At 50.9% G+C, this 22,650-nt stretch overlaps 2 protein-coding genes across 3 annotated transcripts in view; one reads left to right on the top strand and one right to left on the bottom strand.

Moving 5' to 3' along the window:
• Window positions 1–850: 850 nt before the first annotated feature.
• On the bottom strand, window positions 851–10,192 carry CENPX (centromere protein X). Its single transcript, XM_072112299.1, has 5 exons — window positions 10,036–10,192; window positions 1,397–1,448; window positions 1,261–1,314; window positions 1,085–1,173; window positions 851–996 (listed from the first exon to the last, which is right to left on the bottom strand). The coding sequence occupies exons 1-5, from the start codon at window positions 10,069–10,071 to the stop codon at window positions 982–984; spliced, it is 246 nt and encodes an 81-aa protein (XP_071968400.1). The 5' UTR covers window positions 10,072–10,192; the 3' UTR covers window positions 851–981.
• Window positions 10,193–10,336: 144 nt separating this feature from the next.
• The window catches only part of LRRC45 (leucine rich repeat containing 45), a 27,528-nt gene continuing 15,214 nt past the window's right edge, over window positions 10,337–22,650 (top strand). The window contains exons 1-6 of one of the 2 annotated variants that reach the window (XM_072112296.1): window positions 10,337–10,466; window positions 11,812–12,101; window positions 12,184–12,245; window positions 12,320–12,390; window positions 18,679–18,857; window positions 19,019–19,147. In XM_072112296.1, the coding sequence (XP_071968397.1) occupies window positions 11,870–12,101; window positions 12,184–12,245; window positions 12,320–12,390; window positions 18,679–18,857; window positions 19,019–19,147 (673 nt within the window). In that variant the 5' untranslated portion in view covers window positions 10,337–10,466; window positions 11,812–11,869. The remainder of the gene's footprint in view (window positions 10,467–11,811; window positions 12,102–12,183; window positions 12,246–12,319; window positions 12,391–18,678; window positions 18,858–19,018; window positions 19,148–22,650) is intronic. The other variant, XM_072112297.1, reaches the window with a different exon arrangement.

Genomic DNA, 22,650 nt, shown 5'->3' with positions numbered 1-22,650 from the left:
TCAGCAATAAGCCTAATACAAGCAGTCGCTCAGGTCTGGGCATCTGAAAATCTAAAAAGACACGTTTGGGGCACAAGGACCTTGCGCCAGTTTTCTGTCTGACTTTGCACTTGTACAGCGCCACACTTGACCCTGGTTTGTGCCGGTATTGCAGCTCAGGTGCATAGAGATGAATGGAGCTTAGTTGCAATTCCGGCACAAACCACAATCAGGTGTGGCGCTGTATATGAAAAAGCACCTTTTTTTTCCCCAGCCCCTTCAATCCATCTTCAAACCTGAACTCACCATCTCCGTAGTAGCCCTGGTATAATAGGCTTATTGCTGCAAACAGGATCCCTTTAAAGGAAACCTACCACTTGTAGTGGCAGGTTTCCGATGGAAATATCGGGCACCAGCTCAGGGTGAGCTGGTGCCGGAGCTTATTTTAGTTAGTGTTTTAAACCGAGGTATTGCGGTTTAAAACACTTTTTAAACTTTATAGCCGGCGCAGGCAGGTACGCGCTCGGCGCTTACCGTGCACGCGGCTCTCATTCACTTCCTATGTAGCCGCATGCACGGTAAGCGCCGAGCGCGTACCTGCCTGCGCCGGCTATAACGTTTAAAAAGTGTTTTAAACCGCGATACCGCGGTTTAAAACACTAACTAAAATAAGCTCCGGCACCAGCTCACCCTGAGCTGGTGCCCGGTATTTCCATCGGAAACCTGCCACTACAAGTGGTAGGTTCCCTTTAACCCCTAGTCCCCAGAATGAGTGTCTTTGTTGGAGTGACCCCTTAATTAAAGATCATGTCCATTACATCTGTGCGTCAGGCTTCACCCCTGACACATTGATACACAGGAGTAACACAAGTCATATCCACTTGTATTTGCAGAATGTACATAAACCTTATATATTATATAGGGGGTGTAATCCGTAGGGAATGGTAACATCCGGCTTTATCTTCTCCGGCATGATCAATGGAGGATACTCCACGTCCAGGCTTAGAAGTCCAGAAGCTGAAAGGAAGAAGAAATGACTACAAGGAGCAGAGAACCCGCAATGTGTTACTCCGGGGGGGGGGGGGGGGGGGGTGCTGTGACCTACCAGCTGGGGCAGAATCTTCTCCACATGCTCTATGTCCACCGTGGGCACATCCTCAGACAGGGCCTGGCGCGCTGCCCGGCTCGCCGCCTCTGGAAAACCAAACCAGACATGGAAGAGACTGTATATATCCAACGCCCCCACCCTAGGACACCCTCCGGCTCCGAGCTTGTACTTACCATGGACAAATACTCTGAGCAGCTCTGCTAGAAGTAACAAGGCGTCACCGCTCACTGCAACACGAGACCACGACAATCAACACGTGATGTATGTAGCACACGTATGACCTTACGTCTACACGGAACAGCGTCTTACCTTTACTCTTCTCTTCCTCCAGGTGCAGGTGTAGTAGTTTGGACACCAAATCCTGTAAGACAAAGAGCGGCCATTGATAAAGGATCAGAATGATCGACGACTGATGCTCAGGGCTCATTACTCCTATAAGAACAAGCTGAGCTGCAGTACCTAGCACTGCCACTATACAATGTATGGCGCTCTGCTTGGTGAGCAGAGAATAGAGGACTGATGACCCCAAGCGATCTGATATCAATCTAAAGATAAGTCACCTACATCACGGGGCTGGTAAGTGGTCACATGCCCTGGGGCATAAATCCAAAGTTTTCAGGGGATTTACACATTTCCAGGAGGAATAAAAGAGGAACTGCACAAGAAGTGAAATAAAATAACATTCCAACATTTTTATTTTATAGGCAAGATGAAGGGACCTTTGGCTGGTGCGGAAGTGGACCCTACAGGCCGCCGCAGCCTATAACGTGTAGTGAGGACACTACCGCATTGCTGAGGACCCTATAACATGTAATGGGGACACTACCGATCCTGTAACGTGTGATGGGGACACTACCGATCCTGTAACGTGTGATGGGGACACTACCGACCCTGTAACGTGTGATGGGGACACTACCGACCCTGTAACGTGTAATGGGGACACTACCGACCCTGTAACGTGTAATGGGGACACTACCGACCCTGTAACGTGTGATGGGGACACTACCGATCCTGTATCGTGTAATAAGGACACTACCGATCCTATAACATGTAATGGGGACACTACCGATCCTGTAACGTGTAATAAGGACACTACCGATCCTATAACATGTAATGGGGACACTACCGATCCTGTAACGTGTAATAAGGACACTACTGATTCTATATCACGTAATGGGGACACTACTGATCCTATAGCACAGTGATGGCAAACCTTTTAGAGACTGAGTGCCCAAACTTCAACAAAGACCCGATTATTTATTGCAAAGTGCCAACACAGAAATGTAATTTGTGATTTATACTCCCTTCTCTGTCACAGTTTTCATTGATACCAGCACCTGAGGCACCAATAAAGCAGAAAATAGTCCCAGGTAGAGCTGTCACTATGAAATAGCTCTGTGCACAGCAAGTCCTGGGCTGTCTGGGACTGCAGGAAGATACCTGGAGTCCTCTCTGGTGATGGCCTGAGTGCCCACAGAAAGGGCTCTGAGTGCCACCTCTGGCACCAGTGCCATAGGTTAGCCATCACTGCTATAGCATGTAATGGGGACACTACTGATTCTATATCACGTAATGGGGACACTACTGATTAGAGATGAGCGAACATGCTCGTCCGAGCTTGATGCTCGGTCGAGCATTAGGGTACTCGAAACTGCTCGTTGCTCGGACGAATACTTTGCCCGCTCGAGAAAATGGCAGCTCCCGCCGTTTTGCTTTTTGGCGGCCAGAAACAGAGCCAATCACAAGCCAGGAGACTCTGCACTCCACCCAGCATGACGTGGTACCCTTACACGTCGATAGCAGTGGTTGGCTGGCCAGATCAGGTGACCCTGGGATAGACTAGCCGCTGGCCGCGCTGCTCGGATCATTCTGTGTCTGGATGCCGCTAGGGAGAGAGCTGCTGCTGGTCAGGGAAAGCGTTAGGGTGTTCTATTAGCTTACTGTTAGGCAGGAGTGATTCTCCAAGAACCCAACAGCCCTTCTTAGGGCTACAATAACGTTCTACTTTTTTATTTTAATTTGCATCTTTTACCATTTTGTGAGGAATTAGCAGGGGGACTTGCTACCGTTGTGTTTAGCTCTTAGTGGCACACATATCCATAGCAAAGACCGAAGTGGGAAAATTCAGTAGGGGTTGGATTTCTATTAGGCAATAACTCAGTGTCATCTCATCTGGCATAGTAGTGTGCTTCCTTTGATACTTGGCTAGAAAATAGCCATAGGAGAATACAAATAGCTTCTTGAAGCCTACAGTAGCGTTCTATATATTTGATTTCTGGTTGATCTGCTGGTGGCTGTAGTTTCTGCAGTGCATGTACTTGCCAATTCTGAGCAATTTGTAGTGAGACTTGCGACCGCTGTGTTCTGCGCTTAGTGGCGCACATATCCATAGCAAAGGCTGAAGTGGGAAAATTCAGTAGGGGTTGGATTTCTATTAGGCAATAACTCAGTGTCATCTCATCTGGCATAGTAGTGTGCTTCCTTTGATACTTGGCTAGAAAATAGCCATAGGAGAATACAAATAGCTTCTTGAAGCCTACAGTAGCGTTCTATATATTTGATTTCTGGTTGATCTGCTGGTGGCTGTAGTTTCTGCAGTGCATGTACTTGCCAATTCTGAGCAATTTGTAGTGAGACTTGCGACCGCTGTGTTCTGCGCTTAGTGGCGCACATATCCATAGCAAAGGCTGAAGTGGCAAAATTCAGTAGGGGTTGGATTTCTATTAGGCAATAACTCAGTGTCATCTCATCTGGCATAGTAGTGTGCTTCCTTTGATACTTGGCTAGAAAATAGCCATAGCAATAGGATAGGATTGTTTGGTTCTAAAAACTCAAAAAAAAACAAAAAACACAAAAAAAAACAAAAAACACAAAAAAAACACACAAAAAAAAAAAAAAAAAGTAAAAAAAAAAAAAAAGTTATAACTCTCATTTTAAAAATGTTTAACCCCAGGGCTAGGGGTAGAGGACGAGGGCGGGGACGTGGGCGTCCAACTACTGCAGGGGTCAGAGGCCGTGGTCCTGGGCGGGGTGAGACACCACCTGCTGATGAGGGAGCAGGGGAACGCCGCAGAGCTACACTCCCTAGGTTCATGTCTGAAGTTACTGGGACTCGTGGTAGAGCACTGTTGAGGCCAGAACAGTGCGAACAGGTGATGTCGTGGATTGCTGACAATGCTTCGAGCAATTTGTCCACCACCAGTCAGTCTTCCACGCAGTCCACCCATGTCACCGAAATCCCCACTCCTCCAGCTCCTGCACCTCAGCCTCCTCCCCCCCAGTCTGCCCCCTCCCAGGAAAATTTGCCATTTGAACCGGCATACTCTGAGGAACTGTTTTCTGGACCCTTCCCACAGTCACAAACCACTTGTCCGGTTGCTGCTGAGCAATTTTCCGATGCCCAGGTTTTCCACCAGTCACAGTCTGTGGGTGATGATGACCTTCTTGACGTAGTGGAAGTGTGTAAAGAGGTGTCCGACGATGAGGAGACACGGTTGTCAGACAGTGGGGAAGTTGTTGTCAGGGCAGGAAGTCCGAGGGGGGAGCAGACTGAGGGATCGGAGGATGATGAGGTGACAGACCCAAGCTGGGTTGAGAGGCCGGGTGAACACAGTGCTTCTGAGACGGAGGAGAGTCCTCGACCTGAACAGGTTGGAAGAGGCAGTGGTGGGGCCAGACGGAGAGGCAGGGCCAGAGCTGGTGCATCAGCGCCACTGTCAACTAGTGAAGCTCCCGTGGTGAGGGCTCTTGCGGCGAGGGCTAGATCTTCAGAAGTGTGGAGGTTCTTTAAGGAAACACCGGATGACCGACGGACTGTGGTGTGCAACATTTGCCAAACCAGGCTCAGCAGGGGTTCCACCACTACTAGCTTAACTACCACCAGTATGCGCAGGCATATGAATGCTAAGCACCCCACTCAGTGGCAACAAGCCCGTTCACCTCCGGCCGTGCACACCACTGCTCCTTCCCCTGTGTCAGCTGCTAGTCAGCCCCCTGCCCAGGACCCTGGCCCAAAAACCCCATCGTCGCCTCCACGATCCTCCACAGCATCCACCAGCGTTCAGCTCTCCATACCCCAGACGCTGGAGCGGAAACGCAAATATAGTGCAACCCACCCGCACGCCCAAGCCCTTAATGTGCACATCTCCAGATTGCTTAGCCTGGAGATGCTGCCCTATAGGCTAGTAGAGACCGAGGCCTTTCGCAACCTCATGGTGGCGGCCGCCCCTCGGTATTCGGTCCCCAGCCGCCACTACTTTTCCCGATGTGCCGTCCCAGCCCTGCACCAGCACGTGTCAGACAACATCATCCGTGCCCTGACCAACGCCGTTTCTGACAAGGTCCACCTGACCACGGACACGTGGACGAGTGCTGCCGGGCAGGGCCACTATATATCGCTGACGGCACATTGGGTTAACTTGGTGGAGGCTGGGACCGAGACTGACCCTGGGGCTGCTCATATACTGCCGACGCCGAGGATTGCGGGGCCTACCTCGGTCCAGGTGTTTCAGGCCTACTATGCCTCCTCCTCCTCCCACCCCTCCTCCACCTCCTCCTCCGAACTACCATCCGTGGGCACGGCGCCATCAGTCGGTAGCTCTAGGCACAGCAGCAGTGCCGTCGCTAAGCGACAGCAGGCGGTGCTCAAACTGCTGAGCCTAGGCGACAAAAGGCACACCGCCCAAGAGCTATTACAGGGCATCACGGCGCAGACTGATCTGTGGCTGGCACCGCTGAACCTCAAGCCGGGAATGGTTGTGTGTGACAACGGCCGTAACCTGGTGGCGGCTCTGCAACTCGGCAGACTGACACATGTGCCATGCCTGGCCCATGTGTTAAATCTGATAGTGCAGCGTTTCCTCAAGACATACCCCAATCTGTCTGATTTGCTCACGAAGGTGCGCCGCATCTGTGCGCATTTCAGGAAGTCCAGCCCAGATGCTGCCACTCTCAGGGCAGGGCAGCGCAGCGCCGCCTCCAACTGCCCGCTCACCGACTGTTGTGCGACGTGCCCACGAGGTGGAATTCAACACTGACCATGTTATCCAGAGTTTACCAGCAGCGCAGAGCGATTGTAGACTGCCAGATGTCAACTTCCACCAGAACTGGTAGTCAGGTCAGTCAGCTTCCTCAAGTCTACAATGAGGAGTGGACGTGGATGTCTGATATCTGTCAGGTGCTGAGTAACTTTGAGGAGTCAACACAGATGGTCAGTGGCGATGCCGCCATCATCAGCCTCACCATCCCGCTGCTTGGCCTGTTGAAAAACTCTCTGGTCAGCATGAAGTCGGAAGCTTTGCGCTCGTCACAAGAGACGGGGGAAGAATATTCCCTTGTTGATAGCCAAAGCACCCTGAGGTCTGTTTCTCAGCGCATATCGGAGGAGGTGGAGGTGGAGGAGGATGAGGAGGAAGAGGAGGAGAATGTTGGCGAGACACAAGAGGGGACCATTGTTGAGTCCTTCACTGTTCAGCGTGTATGGGCAGAAGAAGAGGAGTTGGAGGAGTTGGAGGAGGAGGAAATGGACAGTCAGGCCAGTGAGGGGAGTGAATTCTTACGCGTTGGTACTCTGGCGCATATGGCAGATTTCATGCTAGGCTGCCTATCCCGTGACCCTCGCGTTCAAAGAATTTATTCCAGCACCGATTACTGGGTGTTCACTCTCCTGGACCCACGGTACAAGCAAAATCTTGCCACTCTCATCCCTGCAGAGGAAAGGAGTGTGAGAATGCATGAATACCAGCAGGCCCTGGTGCACAAGCTGAAACAGTATTTCCCTTCTGACAGCGCTAGCGGCAGAGTGCGTAGTTCTGCGGGACAAGTAGCGAGGGAGAGTAGGCGAGCAGGCAGCTTGTCCAGCACTGGCAAGGGTACGCTTTACAAGGCTTTTGCCAGCTTTATGTCACCCCAGCAAGACACTGTCACCTGTCCCCAGTCTCGGCAGAGTAGGGCTGATCTTTACAGAAAGATGGTGAGGGAGTACGTAGCTGACCATACCATCGTCCTAAATGATCACACAGCTCCCTACAACTACTGGGTTTCAAAGCTGGACATGTGGCACGAACTGGCGCTGTACGCCTTGGAGGTTCTTGCCTGCCCTGCCGCTAGCGTCTTGTCCGAGCGGGTTTTCAGTGCAGCTGGTGGCATCATCACCGATAAGCGTACACGCCTGTCGACTGACAGCGCTGACAGGCTGACGCTTATTAAAATGAATAAAGGCTGGATTTCTCAGAATTTCCAATCTCCACCAGGTGAAGGAAGCTCAACCTGAATAATTGATCCACTCCTCCTCCTCCTCCTCATTTTCCTCCTTCTCCTCCTCTTTGTACAGTAAAGCAGAGGAAAATGGCTATTTTTTGACAGGGCCCACTGGCTCTTGCTATACTTCATGCATTTAATTTTTCTGGAGGGCCACCTACCCGGTCCTCTGTTTGAAACAATTTTTGTGAGTGCCACATACAGGCACTCAATCTATTCCATTTTTCTGGAGGGCCACCTACCCGGTCCTCTGGTTTGAACAATTTTTGGGACTGCCACATACAGGCACTCAATCTATTCCATTTTACTGGAGGGCCACCTACCTGCTCCTCTGGTTTGAAGAATTTTTGGGACTGCCACATACAGGCACTCAATCTATTCCATTTTACTGGAGGGCCACCTACCTGCTCCTCTGGTTTGAAACATTTTTGGGACTGCCACATACAGGCACTCAATCTATCCCATTTTACTGGAGGGCCACCTACCTGCTCCTCTGGTTTGAACAATTTTTGGGACTGCCACATACAGGCACTCAATCTATTCCATTTTACTGGAGGGCCACCTACCTGCTCCTCTGGTTTGAAACATTTTTGGGACTGCCACATACAGGCACTCAATCTATCCCATTTTACTGGAGGGCCACCTACCTGCTCCTCTGGTTTGAAACATTTTTGGGACTGCCACATACAGGCACTCAATCTATCCCATTTTACTGGAGGGCCACCTACCTGCTCCTCTGGTTTGAAACATTTTTGGGACTGCCACATACAGGCACTCAATCTATTCCATTTTACTGCAGGGCCACCTACCTGCTCCTCTGGTTTGAACAATTTTTGGGACTGCCACATACAGGCACTCAATCTATTCCATTTTACTGGAGGGCCACCTACCTGCTCCTCTGGTTTGAACAATTTTTGGGACTGCCACATACAGGCACTCAATCTATCCCATTTTACTGGAGGGCCACCTACCTGCTCCTCTGGTTTGAAAAATGTTTGGGACTGCCACATACAGGCACTATCCAAATTAAATTGTCTCCATAGCAGCCTCCACACGTTGTCTCCATTCCTACCTCCAAAAGTCGTCCATATAGCTGCCTCCATACATCGTCCCTTTATCAAACGAGGTGTGTCAGGCAGAAATTTGGGTTGTTTTCATGGATTCCACATCAAAGTTGTTAACTTTGTCGCCACCCTGCTGTGTAATCCACAAAATATACTTGCAAACTTTTACCATTTAGGGATATTATTTCAGCGCTTCTTGCGCATCTGTTTACATTCCCCTCACCCGCCATATCCTAAACTTATAAGAACGCTACTACACTTGATCTTATACAAAAGGTTCTTAGAAGTGCTGTTTGGGGAGTAGCCTAGAGACAGGGGCTTGGATTGGCGAAAGCTCGCCTGGCAGCGGAGCGCCAGCTCCATGCCAAGATCCAACTAACATAGTTTTAACTGCAGCACCTTTAATCTACTACTAGTTCACTGCCTCCATACATGGTCCCCTTATCAAACGAGCTGTGTCAGGCAGAATTTTGGGTTGTTTTCATGGCTTCCATGTTAACTTTGTCGCCACCCTGCTGTGTAATCCACAAAATATACTGGCAAACTTTTATCATGTACCGATATTATTTGAGCACTTCTTGCTCACCTCCTTTGGTTCCTCTCTGCCACCCATTGGTTTGAAGCCTGAGTCCATTTAGGGTATGTCGCCATGACACTCTCTAGCCTGCTGCCGCTGCCTCTGCATGCCGTCCCCTATAGTGTCAGGGTCAATTATTGCATGTTTTAGATGCTATCTAGCTTCATTCTGTCACTCTGTCATGGCCATGCTGTTGCCCATAATTTTGGCATAATGGTGCGTTTAAGCAGCCTCAGAGGCATCCATGCATGCTGCCCCTGCTGTTTCCTGTCCATTTCCGTGGTGTTTCCATCCTTTTCTGAGGTTCCCAGGTGTTTGGCCAAGCTTCCCTGTGCAGAGCCTTGGTCCCCTTGAAAAATGCTCGAGTCTCCCATTGACTTCAATGGGGTTCGTTATTCGAGACGAGCACTCGAGCATCGGGAAAAGTTCGTCTCGAATAACGAGTACCCGAGCATTTTAGTGTTCGCTCATCTCTACTACTGATCCTATAACATGTAATGGGGACCCTACTGATCCTATAACATGTAATGGGGACCCTACTGATCCTATAACATGTAATGGGGACACTACTGATCCTATAACATGTAATGGGGACACTACCGATCCTATAACATGTAATGGGGACACTACCGATCCTATAGCATGTAATGGGGACACTACTGATCCTATAACAAGTAATGGGGACACTACCGATCCTATAACATGTAATGGGGACACTACCGATCCTATAGCATGTAATGGGGACACTACCGATCCTATAGCATGTAATGGGGACACTACCGATCCTATAACATGTAATGGGGACACTACCGATCCTATAACATGTAATGGGGAGACTACCGATCCTATAGCATGTAATGGGGACACTACCGATCCTATAACATGTAATGGGGACACTACCGATCCTATAACATGTAATGGGGACACTATTTAATTGCACGGGATCCAATAGGATTTCAGGTGACCGTATGGCAGTGATGTTGCGGGGACACTCGCTGGGTGCTTATCCCATGGCCTCCCCTGCAGCCGCCCCTGAGCTCCGCACTCGCCTTACGAAACTCCACCGCCTCCTCTTCCCGCTCCATCCTTCTAAGTGCCGCTCACCCGAGCGCCTCCTCTCTCCTGCCTCTATGCCGCACACAGCGAGGAGCAGGCAGCTGATTGGAGGGCCGTGCTGTCAATCTGGAGATTCTACGCCGCTCAAATATTTTAAAAAACAAGAGCGTGAGGTAAAACACCGGCCATTTGTCTCCAGTTCTCCTAGTGACATCACTAAGAGCGGCCATGTTTTTGTGGACAAAATCACATTCGGTCGTAATATGCGGCTTTGCAAATATGGCGTCCGTAATTGTGTCATAACTTTTTTTTTGTGGCACTCCCCAGAGAATGACAGATTTTTTTCTCACTGTCTTCCTGGTTACATGTTGTGTGTACATGGAGAAACTGAAAGCTGGCAGCAGAAGGAGGAGGTAGGTGGCAGGTAAGTCCTCTTATTGTACTGTTATCACTACTGTGTGGTGTTACTTCTGCTATTACATATTCTTAGTATATAGTATATCATGTATAGATCTATATCAGGACCTGGCGACTACTTTGTTGTACATTATCACCACTTAAAGGCGATGCAGAATTCGCCGTGATGTCATACTCTTTGGCGCAGATCCCTTTAACAGTAACCTTTTCCTTCTATAGACGTGATGTTAGCTGAAGTTCTGATTATATCGCCCACTTTTTGCATCAAGTGATTTGACACGGGAGATCTGTATGTATCTGGAGACTTGCAATAGATTTTGTAATGTGCACTTACCTCCTGCATGGCCGCACTTAGCCGTATACGACCTGTGTGTGTGTACAGGGCATCATTCTATAAAAGGGGCAACAGCTGGGGTACACATATGCCCCCCATACCTACAAACTGGTTGTCCTACTCTAAATTCAGCTGTATCCAAGTCCTCAGCCCAAAATTACGCAAAATTAATACATTAACTATACCCGTTCGTCCCACAAAATACTCATAGTCCTCATAGTGAAAGTTGCTAGACTGTTAGTGGCTCCGGAAATGGTACCATTCCAATCAAGGCTTTCCCTGGCCATATGCATTCAGTACACACGTCAGACCTTTCCTTAGGTCTAAAAGTGACACTTTAGAGAGGACCTGTCACCCAAAATAATCATCTGCTACTACTCCATGGGAAAATATGGAGCTCATGTGTGGTTGCTCCTCCATGGGAAGGCGATCACCCATGCAAGTGCATAGAACGATAGCAACGTTTGTACAGCAGCGTCCCTGGCCTTGGGGTACTCGCGGACCACTGTTCATACTGAGATCCTGGCGATCGGATGCTTTCCAATAACCACGACGCTGCAGAAGACGACTTAGAAGGGGATCAGTGCCAGTCCCAGAGGTCACTTAGCCGCTGACTGCATATCCCAGTCATGTCCCATTACATGGGGCGTCCTCAATGAAGAATGTCAGGTTCCCTCAAAGTTATTTTTGGGTGAGCCGATTCATCTACCAGAATAAAATGCAATGTTATTTAGAGCTACGGGAGATCTCGCTCCATCTGCCTGATGTAATCTCAGACAGTGGGAGGGGGAAGTGCTCCTGCGCAGTGTAACAGCCTGTGAAGCTGCAGCACGGAAACACACCCCCGAAGCCCCTCTGGCTCATTAGCATAATTTTAAAAGTTCATTTTAGGAGGAAGGAGGTCACGGATAACAAATATTAGATGATTATCACAGTCGCAGTCACGAGTAAGTGCCCCTGGTTTATTATGATGGATTTTGATGGTAGATTTCCTTTATTTATATTCTGTTTTTTGCAGACTTCCCTCGCTGGTAACATTGTAGCCTCGGGGAATTTTTCCACTAACACGGGGAGCGATGGATGATCTGAAACGGTTATACATCCGGTTGTGCCAGGAGAAGGGGACGGAGCCCCAGGATCCGGTATTGAAGGAATTGCAGAAGATGAGAGACTCCTCCGGAAAAGGGAAATTGGATTTATCCGCCCAAAATCTTTGCACAGAGTCGTGTCAGGTCCTGGGTCTCCTCCTGCAGAATGACGTCACTTACTCCCATGTCGCCCTTAGTGACTGCATGCTCAGTGAGGACGGTAGGTACCCCCCATACTGTCACATGTAGGTACTCGTGTCCTGATGTCATCACCTGGTGATGGCCCCGTTATGTGTTCACAGGCCTGAAGCACGTCCTCCAGGGCCTCCGCAGTAACGCTGTGCTCAGGTACCTGGACCTCAAGGTCAGTGGGATAGTGGTAGGAATCCCTCTGGTTTGTGGGGGAGCCCTGGAGTAATAGGGTCTTTGTCATTACAGGGGAATAATCTCCGCGGTGAAGGGGCCGAAGCCTTGGGGAAGCTCCTGAGACACAACACATCCGTGATAAGGTCTGTCATGTACCACGTCTAAGGGAAGACACGATATGTGGTTATAATACTGAGATCCATGTATGTGCAGGTTTATGCAAATTGACATCACGTTTTTTTTATATACATGTAAATGAGTAGAATCTTCTGTTATAAGGAGTAAGAACCTGCAGCTCCATCTCCCTCCTCCACTCTCCTCCTGATGTACCGTATTTTCCGGGCCATTAGGCGCACCGGAATATAAGGCGCATTAGTCCGATGCGCCTTACATATGTAATAATTCCATATATAAGGCGCATCGGACTATAAGGCGCAGGGTCGGGGGCGTGGCGGAGGTCCAGGGGCGGAGCGGAGACGCGGAGCGGAGACGCGGAGCGGAGACGCGACGCGGAACGCGGGGAAGGTGAGGGGGAGGTGGAGGATGGCAGCGGACCATACTTACATAGGTCCCCGCTACCGGAGACAGCAGATCTCCAGCGGGAACTGCAGACCGACGCGGCAGAAGTTGTTCGTGCCGCGTGGTCTGGAGTTCCCGCTGGAGATCTGCTGTCTCCGGTAGCGGGGACCTATGTAAGTAGGGTCCGCTGCCCTGCGCCATACATAGGGCGCACCGGACTATAAGGCGCACTTTGGATTTCTAAGGAAATCCAAGGCTTTTATGTGCGCCTTATAGTCCGGAAAATACGGTAAGTCCCTACATCTGCAGCCCCTCTCCCTCCTCCACTCTCCTCCTGATGTAAGTCCCTACATCTGCAGCCCCTCTCCCTCCTCCACTCTCCTCATGATGTAAGACCCTACATCTGCAGCCCCTCTCCCTCTTCCACTCTACTCCTGATGTAAGTCCCTACATCTGCAGCCCCTCTCCCTCCTCCACTCTCCTCCTGATGTAAGACCCTACGTCTGCAGCCCCTCTCCCTCCTCCACTCTCCTCCTGATGTAAGACCCTACATCTGCAGCCCCTTTCCCTCCTTCACTCGTAAGACCATACATCTGCAGCCCCATCTCCCTCCTCCACTCTCCTCCTGATGTAAGACCCTACATCTGCAGCCCCTTTCCCTCCTCCACTCTCCTCCTGATGTAAGACCATAGTTCTGCAGCCCCATCTCCCTCCTCCACTCTCCTCCTGATGTAAGTCCCTACATCTGCAGCCCCTCTCCCTCCTCCACTCTCCTCATGATGTAAGACCCTGCATGTGCAGCCCCTCTCCCTCCTCCACTCTCCTCCTGATGTAAGACCCTACATCTGCAGCCCCTCTCCCTCTTCCACTCTCCTCCTGATGTAAGTCCCTACATCTGCAGCCCCTCTCCCTCCTCCACTCTCCTCCTTATGTAAGACCCTGCATGTGCAGCCCCTCTCCCTCTTCCACTCTCCTCCTGATGTAAGACCCTACGTCTGCAGCCCCTCTCCCTCTTCCACTCTCCTCCTGATGTAAGACCCTTCGTCTGCAGCCCCTCTCCCTCCTCCACTCTCCTCCTGATGTAAGACCCTACATCTGCAGCCCCTCTCCCTCCTCCACTCTCCTCCTGATGTAAGACCCTACATCTGCAGCCCCTTTCCCTACTTCACTCGTAAGACCATACATCTGCAGCCCCTCTCCCTCCTCCACTCGTAAGACCATACATCTGCAGCCCCTCGCCCTCCTCCACTCGTAAGACCCTACATCTGCAGCCCCTCTCCCTCCTCCACCCTCTCCCTGATGTAAGACCCTACATCTGCAGCCCCTCTCCCTCCTCCACTCTCCTCCTGATGTAAGACCATACATCTGCAGCCCCTCTCCCTCCTCCACTCTCCTCCTGATGTAAGACCCTACATCTGCAGCCCCTCTCCCTCCTCCACTCTCCTACTGATGTAAGACCCTACATCTGCAGCCCCTCTTCCTCCTCCACTCTTTTCCTGATGTAAGTCCCTACATCTGCAGCCCCATCTCCCTCCTCCACTCTCCTCCTGATGTAAGTCCCTACATCTGCAGCCCCATCTCCCTCCTCCACTCTCCTCCTGATGTAAGACCCTACATCTGCAGCCCCTCTCCCTCCTCCACTCTCCTCCTGATGTAAGACCATACATCTGCAGCCCCTCTCCCTCCTTCACTCGTAAGACCATACATCTGCAGCCCCTCGCCCTCCTCCACTCGTAAGACCCTACATCTGCAGCCCCTCTCCCTCCTCCACCCTCTCCCTGATGTAAGACCCTACGTCTGCAGCCCCTCTTCCTCCTCCACTCTCCTCCTGATGTAAGTCCCTACATCTGCAGCCCCATCTCCCTCCTCCACTCTCCTCCTGATGTAAGACCCTACATCTGAAGCCCCTCTCCCTCTTCCACTCTCCTCCTGATGTAAGACCCTACGTCTGCAGCCCCTCTCCCTCCTCCACTCTCCTCCTGATGTAAGACCCTACATCTGCAGCCCCTCTCCCTCCTCCACTCTCCTCCTGATGTAAGACCCTACATCTGCAGCCCCTTTCCCTACTTCACTCGTAAGACCATACATCTGCAGCCCCTCGCCCTCCTCCACTCGTAAGACCCTACATCTGCAGCCCCTCTCCCTCCTCCACCCTCTCCCTGATGTAAGACCATACATCTGCAGCCCCTCGCCCTCCTCCACTCGTAAGACCCTACATCTGCAGCCCCATCTCCCTCCTCCACTCTCCTCCTGATGTAAGACCCTACATCTGCAGCCCCTCTCCCTCTTCCACTCTCCTCCTGATGTAAGACCCTACATCTGCAGCCCCTCTCCCTCCTCCACTCTCCTCCTGATGTAAGACCATACATCTGCAGCCCCTCTCCCTCCTCCACTCTCCTCCTGATGTAAGACCCTACATCTGCAGCCCCTCTCCCTCCTCCACTCTCCTACTGATGTAAGACCCTACATCTGCAGCCCCTCTCCCTCCTCCACTCTCCTACTGATGTAAGACCCTACATCTGCAGCCCCTCTTCCTCCTCCACTCTCCTCCTGATGTAAGTCCCTACATCTGCAGCCCCATCTCCCTCCTCCACTCTCCTCCTGATGTAAGACCCTACATCTGCAGCCCCTCTCCCTCCTCCACTCTCCTCCTGATGTAAGACCATACATCTGCAGCCCCTCTCCCTCCTTCACTCGTAAGACCATACATCTGCAGCCCCTCGCCCTCCTCCACTCGTAAGACCCTACATCTGCAGCCCCTCTCCCTCCTCCACCCTCTCCCTGATGTAAGACCCTACGTCTGCAGCCCCTCTTCCTCCTCCACTCTCCTCCTGATGTAAGTCCCTACATCTGCAGCCCCATCTCCCTCCTCCACTCTCCTCCTGATGTAAGACCCTACATCTGCAGCCCCTCTCCCTCCTCCACTCTCCTCCTGATGTAAGACCCTACATCTGCAGCCCCTCTCCCTCCTCCACTCTCCTACTGATGTAAGACCCTACATCTGCAGCCCCTCTCCCTCCTCCACTCTCCTCCTGATGTAAGACCCTACATCTGCAGCCCCTTTCCCTACTTCACTCGTAAGACCATACATCTGCAGCCCCTCTCCCTCCTCCACTCTCCTCCTGATGTAAGACCCTACATCTGCAGCCCCTCTCCCTCCTCCACTCTCCTCCTGATGTAAGACCCTACATCTGCAGCCCCTTTCCCTACTTCACTCGTAAGACCATACATCTGCAGCCCCTCTCCCTCCTCCACTCGTAAGACCATACATCTGCAGCACCTCGCCCTCCTCCACTCGTAAGACCCTACATCTGCAGCCCCTCTCCCTCCTCCACCCTCTCCCTGATGTAAGACCCTACATCTGCAGCCCCTCTCCCTCCTCCACTCTCCTCCTGATGTAAGACCATACATCTGCAGCCCCTCTCCCTCCTCCACTCTCCTCCTGATGTAAGACCCTACATCTGCAGCCCCTCTCCCTCCTCCACTCTCCTCCTGATGTTAGACCCTACATCTGCAGCCCCTCTTCCTCCTCCGCTCTCCTCCTGATGTAAGTCCCTACATCTGCAGCCCCATCTCCCTCCTCCACTCTCCTCCTGATGTAAGACCCTACATCTGCAGCCCCTCTCCCTCTTCCACTCTCCTCCTGATGTAAGACCATACATCTGCAGCCCCTCTCCCTCCTTCACTCGTAAGACCATACATCTGCAGCCCCATCTCCCTCCTCCACTCTCCTCCTGATGTAAGACCATACATCTGCAGCCCCTCTCCCTCCTCCACTCTCCTCCTGATGTAAGACCCTACGTCTGCAGCCCCTCTCCCTCCTCCACTCTCCTCCTGATGTAAGACCCTACATCTGCAGCCCCTTTCCCTCCTTCACTCGTAAGACCATACATCTGCAGCCCCATCTCCCTCCTCCACTCTCCTCCTGATGTAAGACCCTACATCTGCAGCCCCTTTCCCTCCTTCACTCGTAAGACCCTACATCTGCAGCCCCTCTCCCTCCTCCACCCTCTCCCTGATGTAAGACCCTACATCTGCAGCCCCTCTCCCTCCTCCATCCTCTCCCTGATGTAAGACCATACATCTGCAGCCCCATCTCCCTCCTCCACTCTCCTCCTGATGTAAGACCATACATCTGCAGCCCCTCTCCCTCCTCCACTCTCCTCCTGATGTAAGACCCTACATCTGCAGCCCCATCTCCCTCCTCCACTCTCCTCCTGATGTAAGACCCTACATCTGCAGCCCCTCTCCCTCCTCCACTCTCCTCCTGATGTAAGACCATACATCTGCAGCCCCATCTCCCTCCTCCACTCTCCTCCTGATGTAAGACCCTACATCTGCAGCCCCTCTCCCTCCTCCACTTTCCTCCTGATGTAAGACCCTACATCTGCAGCCCCATCTCCCTCCTCCACTCTCCTCCTGATGTAAGACCCTACATCTGCAGCCCCTCTCCCTCCTCCACTCTCCTCCTGATGTAAGACCCTACATCTGCAGCCCCATCTCCCTCCTCCACTCTCCTCCTGATGTAAGACCCTACATCTGCAGCCCCTCTCCCTCCTCCACTCTCCTCCTGATGTAAGACCCTACATCTGCAGCCCCTCTCCCTCCTCCTCACTCCTCCTGATGTAAGACCCTACATCTGCAGCCCCTCTCCCTCCTCCACTCTCCTCCTGATGTAAGTCCCTACATCTGCAGCCCCTCTCCCTCCTCCACTTTCCTCCTGATGTAAGACCCTACGTCTGCAGCCCCTCTCCCTCCTCCACGCTCCTCCTGATGTAAGACCCTACATCTGCAGCCCCTTTCCCTCCTTCACTCGTAAGACCATACATCTGCAGCCCCATCTCCCTCCTCCACTCTCCTCCTGATGTAAAACCCTACATCTGCAGCCCCTTTCCCTCCTTCACTCGTAAGACCCTACATCTGCAGCCCCTCTCCCTCCTCCACCCTCTCCCTGATGTAAGACCCTACATCTGCAGCCCCTCTCCCTCCTCCACCCTCTCCCTGATGTAAGACCCTACATCTGCAGCCCCTCTCCCTCCTCCACTCTCCTCCTGATGTAAGACCCTACATCTGCAGCCCCATCTCCCTCCTCCACTCTCCTCCTGATGTAAGACCCTACATCTGCAGCCCCTCTCCCTCCTCCACTCTCCTCCTGATGTAAGACCCTACATCTGCAGCCCCTCTCCCTCTTCCACTCTCCTCCTGATGTAAGACCCTACATCTGCAGCCCCTCTCCCTCCTCCACTCTCCTCCTGATGTAAGACCCTACATCTGCAGCCCCTCTCCCTCCTCCACTCTCCTCCTGATGTAAGACCCTACATCTGCAGCCCCTCTCCCTCCTCCACTCTCCTCCTGATGTAAGACCCTACATCTGCAGCCCCTCTCCCTCCTCCACTCTCCTCCTGACATAAGACCCTACATCTGCAGCCCCTCTCCCTCCTCCACTCTCCTCCTGACATAAGACCCTACATCTGTAGCCCCTCTCCCTCCTCCACTCTCCTCCTGATGTAAGACCCTACGTCTGCAGCCCCTCTCCCTCCTCCATTCTCTTCCTGATGTAAGACCCTACGTCTGCAGCCCCTCTCCCTCCTCCACTCTCTTCCTGATGTAAGACCCTACGTCTGCAGCCCCTCTCCCTCCTCCACTCTCTTCCTGATGTAAGACCATACATCTGCAGCCCCTCTCCCTCCTCCACTCTTTTCCTGATGTAAGTCCCTACATCTGCAGCCCCTCTCCCTCCTCCACTCTCTTCCTGATGTAAGACCATACATCTGCAGCCGCTCTCCCACCTCCACCCTCTCAGGGCTTATCCAGGTCCTTCATTCTCATTATAAAGTGATTCCCCCCCCATCAGCCATTTGTGATCAGTTTATGAGGTGAACATTCCCTTTAAGGTAATCCATGTTTTGCAGCCTGACTTTAGAGTGGAACAACCTCGGCATGTGGGAAGACGGATTCTCTCTTCTGTGCGATGGGCTCAGCTGTAACCAATCTCTCCAAAGACTGGACCTCCGCAACAACCAGATCAGCCATAAAGGGGCAGAAGAACTGTCCACAGCGCTGAAGCAGAACCTCACGTTACGAGAATTAGGTGAGGATACAGGACGCCACATCCCATAATCCTGTAGTAACTAACCATATCCACATCCCATAATCCTGTAGTAACTAACCATATCCACATCCCATAATCCTATAGTAACTAACCATATCCACACCCCATAATCCTATAGTATTTGCTATCACCTTCCCCAGACCTGCGATGGAATAACATTGGTCTTCTGGGAGGTCGGGCCCTTCATGAATGTCTCCAGACTAATAAAACCATCATGAAGATGGAGCTGTCAGGAAACAACATCCCCAGCGACATCTTAAAGGCAATTGGTAAGAAAAGCGTGGTGGACATGTCTTGTGGTACCGTTGTTTGATCCAGGACACTAGACAGGTTCTGGTGACACCATGTTGCCTACTTACCTATAGATAGTAGTTGCATATCCTTGTAGTTAGGCTAATGGATGTAAGTCTCAAGAGGAGACCTATATCTACTAAAAGGGACACTGTTGTCCCATTTTACCCCATTAAACTACCACCCCCCTCAGGTAGGTGATTAAATGTCCTTTAAATGTAAATTCTCAACCGTCCCTATACAAAAAGAAATATCCTCCAAAGTCATGTGACAAGGAGCAGAGAAGAGTCATATTTTATCCGAGATGAGTCCATTTTAACTGCAGGGGTAGTGTCACTTCAGTAGCCCCTATCTTTAGTTTTATAGAACCTAGGAACTTGCTTTTTATCTAATAAAGATTCACATCTTTCAGATTCCATCAGGCTTGTGGAGAAACAGGTAAAGAAAAGCAGTAATTGGATACTTCTTGTATCTCCGGTTCTGTAGTTCCCAGAACCACAATCCTGATGCGATCTGAAAGATGAAATTCTTAAATGTAATACAACATCAGAACTGTGTTTCTAGGTACAATAAAAATTCTGAATTGATACTCCCGCATGCAGCATGACTCATCTCATGGCAATTATGACTCTTTTATGCTCATTTTCACATGATTTTGGAGATTTTCCCTTTTGTGAGATGGGATGAAGCCTTTAAGAATGACTTTGCAGCAGATATGCCTAGTCCTGGTTGTAACATCAATGCAGGGATTATATTTTGAGCATTTTCCTAATATTGCTCACTTCAAGGGGAGTCTGAGTGATGACACGATGAGTCTTTCTTACAGTATCTGTCCCTGGAGGGGCTCTGCCTGTCACTTGATACTGTATGTAGTATAATTGTCTAGTCTGTAGGAGATCCCTGGAGCCTACAAGGACCAGATCCCACTGGTGACTGTAGATCCGGCTGATAAGAGAAAAGAATTAAAGGGACACGGTCACTGGTTACTTTCCTTTGAGCTCCCTCTAGTGGTCAGTTGTGGGAACATGTTTAAAAAATTATGATATAGAATTTATTATTATTAATATTTCCATCTATGGGAAAATAGAAATTAGATACCGTATATACTGGAGTATAAGCCGAAGTCCTGCATTTTACCTCAAATAACTGGCAAAACTTATTGGGGCACCTTTACTAAGGGCCGTGCGCCCTTAGTGTCGGACTTTGCACGTTCTTTCTAGTGCAAACTGCTTTCTCATGTATTTAAGAAGCATCTGCGCCACATTTGTGTCGCACGCGACCCTTTTGTGGCACAGCTGCTCTAGGGATAATGCGACACAAATTACGGCGCTCTGGTGCTCTGCCGGACCAGATTTAACAAGCAAAGTCCGACAGAAGTGTGTCACACGCCCCATGTTAAAGGTGCACCAAAAAAAAAAGTGGTCCTTGATTTCGGAGCAGTACAGGGGCGCCAAAATCATAAGGAACGTGCGCCAGAAGTCGTGAACCTGGCGCCCTGCGCTATACACAGTGGGGCAGATTTACTTACCCGGTCCATTCGCGATCCAGCGGCGCGTTCTGTGCGGTGGATTCGGGTCTTCCGGCGATTCACTAAGGCAGTTCCTCCGACGTTCACCAGGTGTCGCTGCTGCGCTGAAGTCCGCCGAGGTCCGCCGGAATGCACAAGCCTATACCTGGTGAAGGTAAGCGCGTGTCCCGCAACACTTTTTTTTTTTTTTAAATGCGGCGGTTTCTCCAAATTTGTCGGGTTTTCGTTCGGCCACGCCCCCGATTTCCGTCGCGTGAATGCCGATGCGCCACAATCCGATCGCGTGCACCAAAATCCCGGGGCAATACAGCGCAAATCGGCGCAAAACCGAAAAATGTGCGTAACCGGTCGGTAAACCGCGATTCTGGCCCTTAGTAAATGACCCCCAGTTTTTCAGATGCAGTTGAAACCAGGAGCGGAGTGAAAGAAGCAGGATTCGCGGCTCCTCTCAGTGATATCTTACCAGTTATTATTATTATCCACTTTTGCTTTTGGCTTTGAAAACTTCATCTGAAAAACTGAACGTGTGAACTCGGCCTAAATGGGTAAATTGTTTACAGACCTGCAAACGTGAATAAATCATCACATTTTATAACATATTATTATCATCCACTTATTTGGATAACGGTTTCCCTCCTGTATAATTACGGCAGGTAGGTATCGGATGTCCTCTCTCAGGGGCCATGATAATTGGTGGAGGGGCATCAGATGTTCATTAGTGAGAAGTATCAGACCCCCCCCCCAAGATTATACATGAGGAGCCTAATGCTCTAGAGCCAAACAAATTGGACACCTGGTTACTGTAGTTGGTGTATTATTAGGTACAACATGGGGCACATTGGTGACTACCCTGCACCCATCTGCCAACATACCTCCCTTATCTACTATTCTAATTAGCCAAATCATTCATTACACCAATGCCCCCCTAACGCCCCAATCAGATCTGCCATATTATCTTACACACATAAAACCACATCATATGGGCCGATAACGCATCGCAGCGGGACGTATAACGCGGCCTGAGGCGTCTTACAGGGTATTTATGTCTTGGCGCTTAGTTCAGACCAGGTTGTACACACATATAAGTGACAATTACCACCACTCCCTCTAATCCTTTGTAGCTAATGATTTACCAGGACACTGGTCCGTGTCTTCTGCAGGGTTTGTATCCCCTGTTGTATGAAGGGGTTAATGTCGGCATAACTGGTGGTCTGGACCAGTAAAGAGGTAAATGTCACTGGTACTGATGGCACCGGGCAGTGAGGATATTCAATTCAGAATCTCTTGTAGTCAAGAAAGCGAAATGTCAGTATCTCTGGTGGTCCAGGACAGTGAGATGGATCGGGTCAGTATCTCTGGTGGTCTAGGACAGTGAGATGGATCGGGTCAGTATCTCTGGTGGTCTAGGGCAGTGAGTTGGATCGGGTCAGTATCTCTGGTGGTCTAGGGCAGTGAGATGGATCGGGTCAGTATCACTGGTGGTCTAGGACAGTGAGATGGATCGGGTCAGTATCTCTGGTGGTCTAGGACAGTGAGATGGATCGGGTCAGTATCTCTGGTGGTCTAGGACAGTGAGATGGATCGGGTCAGTATCTCTGGTGGTCTAGGACAGTGAGATGGATCCTGTCAGTATCTCTGGTGGTCTAGGACAGTGAGATGGATCGGGTCAGTATCTCTGGTGGTCTAGGACAGTGAGATGGATCCTGTCAGTATCTCTGGTGGTCTAGGACAGTGAGATGGATCGGGTCAGTATCTCTGGTGGTCTAGGACAGTGAGATGGATCGTGTCAGTATCTCTGGTGGTCTAGGACAGTGAGATGGATCGGGTCAGTATCTCTGGTGGTCTAGGACAGTGAGATGGATCGGGTCAGTATCTCTGGTGGTCTAGGACAGTGAGATGGATCGGGTCAGTATCTCTGGTGGTCTAGGACAGTGAGATGGATCGGGTCAGTAT

This window comes from Engystomops pustulosus, chromosome 6 (genome assembly GCF_040894005.1).
Source record: "Engystomops pustulosus chromosome 6, aEngPut4.maternal, whole genome shotgun sequence".
Taxonomy (NCBI): Eukaryota; Metazoa; Chordata; class Amphibia; order Anura; family Leptodactylidae; genus Engystomops; species Engystomops pustulosus.
Note: the sequence above shows the minus strand (reverse complement) of the source record. Positions and strands in the feature narration are given on the sequence as shown.

Excerpts from the sequence above, each read along its gene's own strand:
- CENPX (XM_072112299.1), bottom strand. The coding sequence starts at position 10,071 with ATGGAGCGGGAAGAGGAGGCGGTGGAGTTTCGTAAG. Across the intron at positions 1,315-1,396 it reads GGAGGAAGAGAAGAGTAAAG|TGAGCGGTGACGCCTTGTTA; the intron begins GTAAGACGCTGT and ends CTCGTGTTGCAG. Across the intron at positions 1,174-1,260 it reads GCTCAGAGTATTTGTCCATG|AGGCGGCGAGCCGGGCAGCG; the intron begins GTAAGTACAAGC and ends TTGGTTTTCCAG.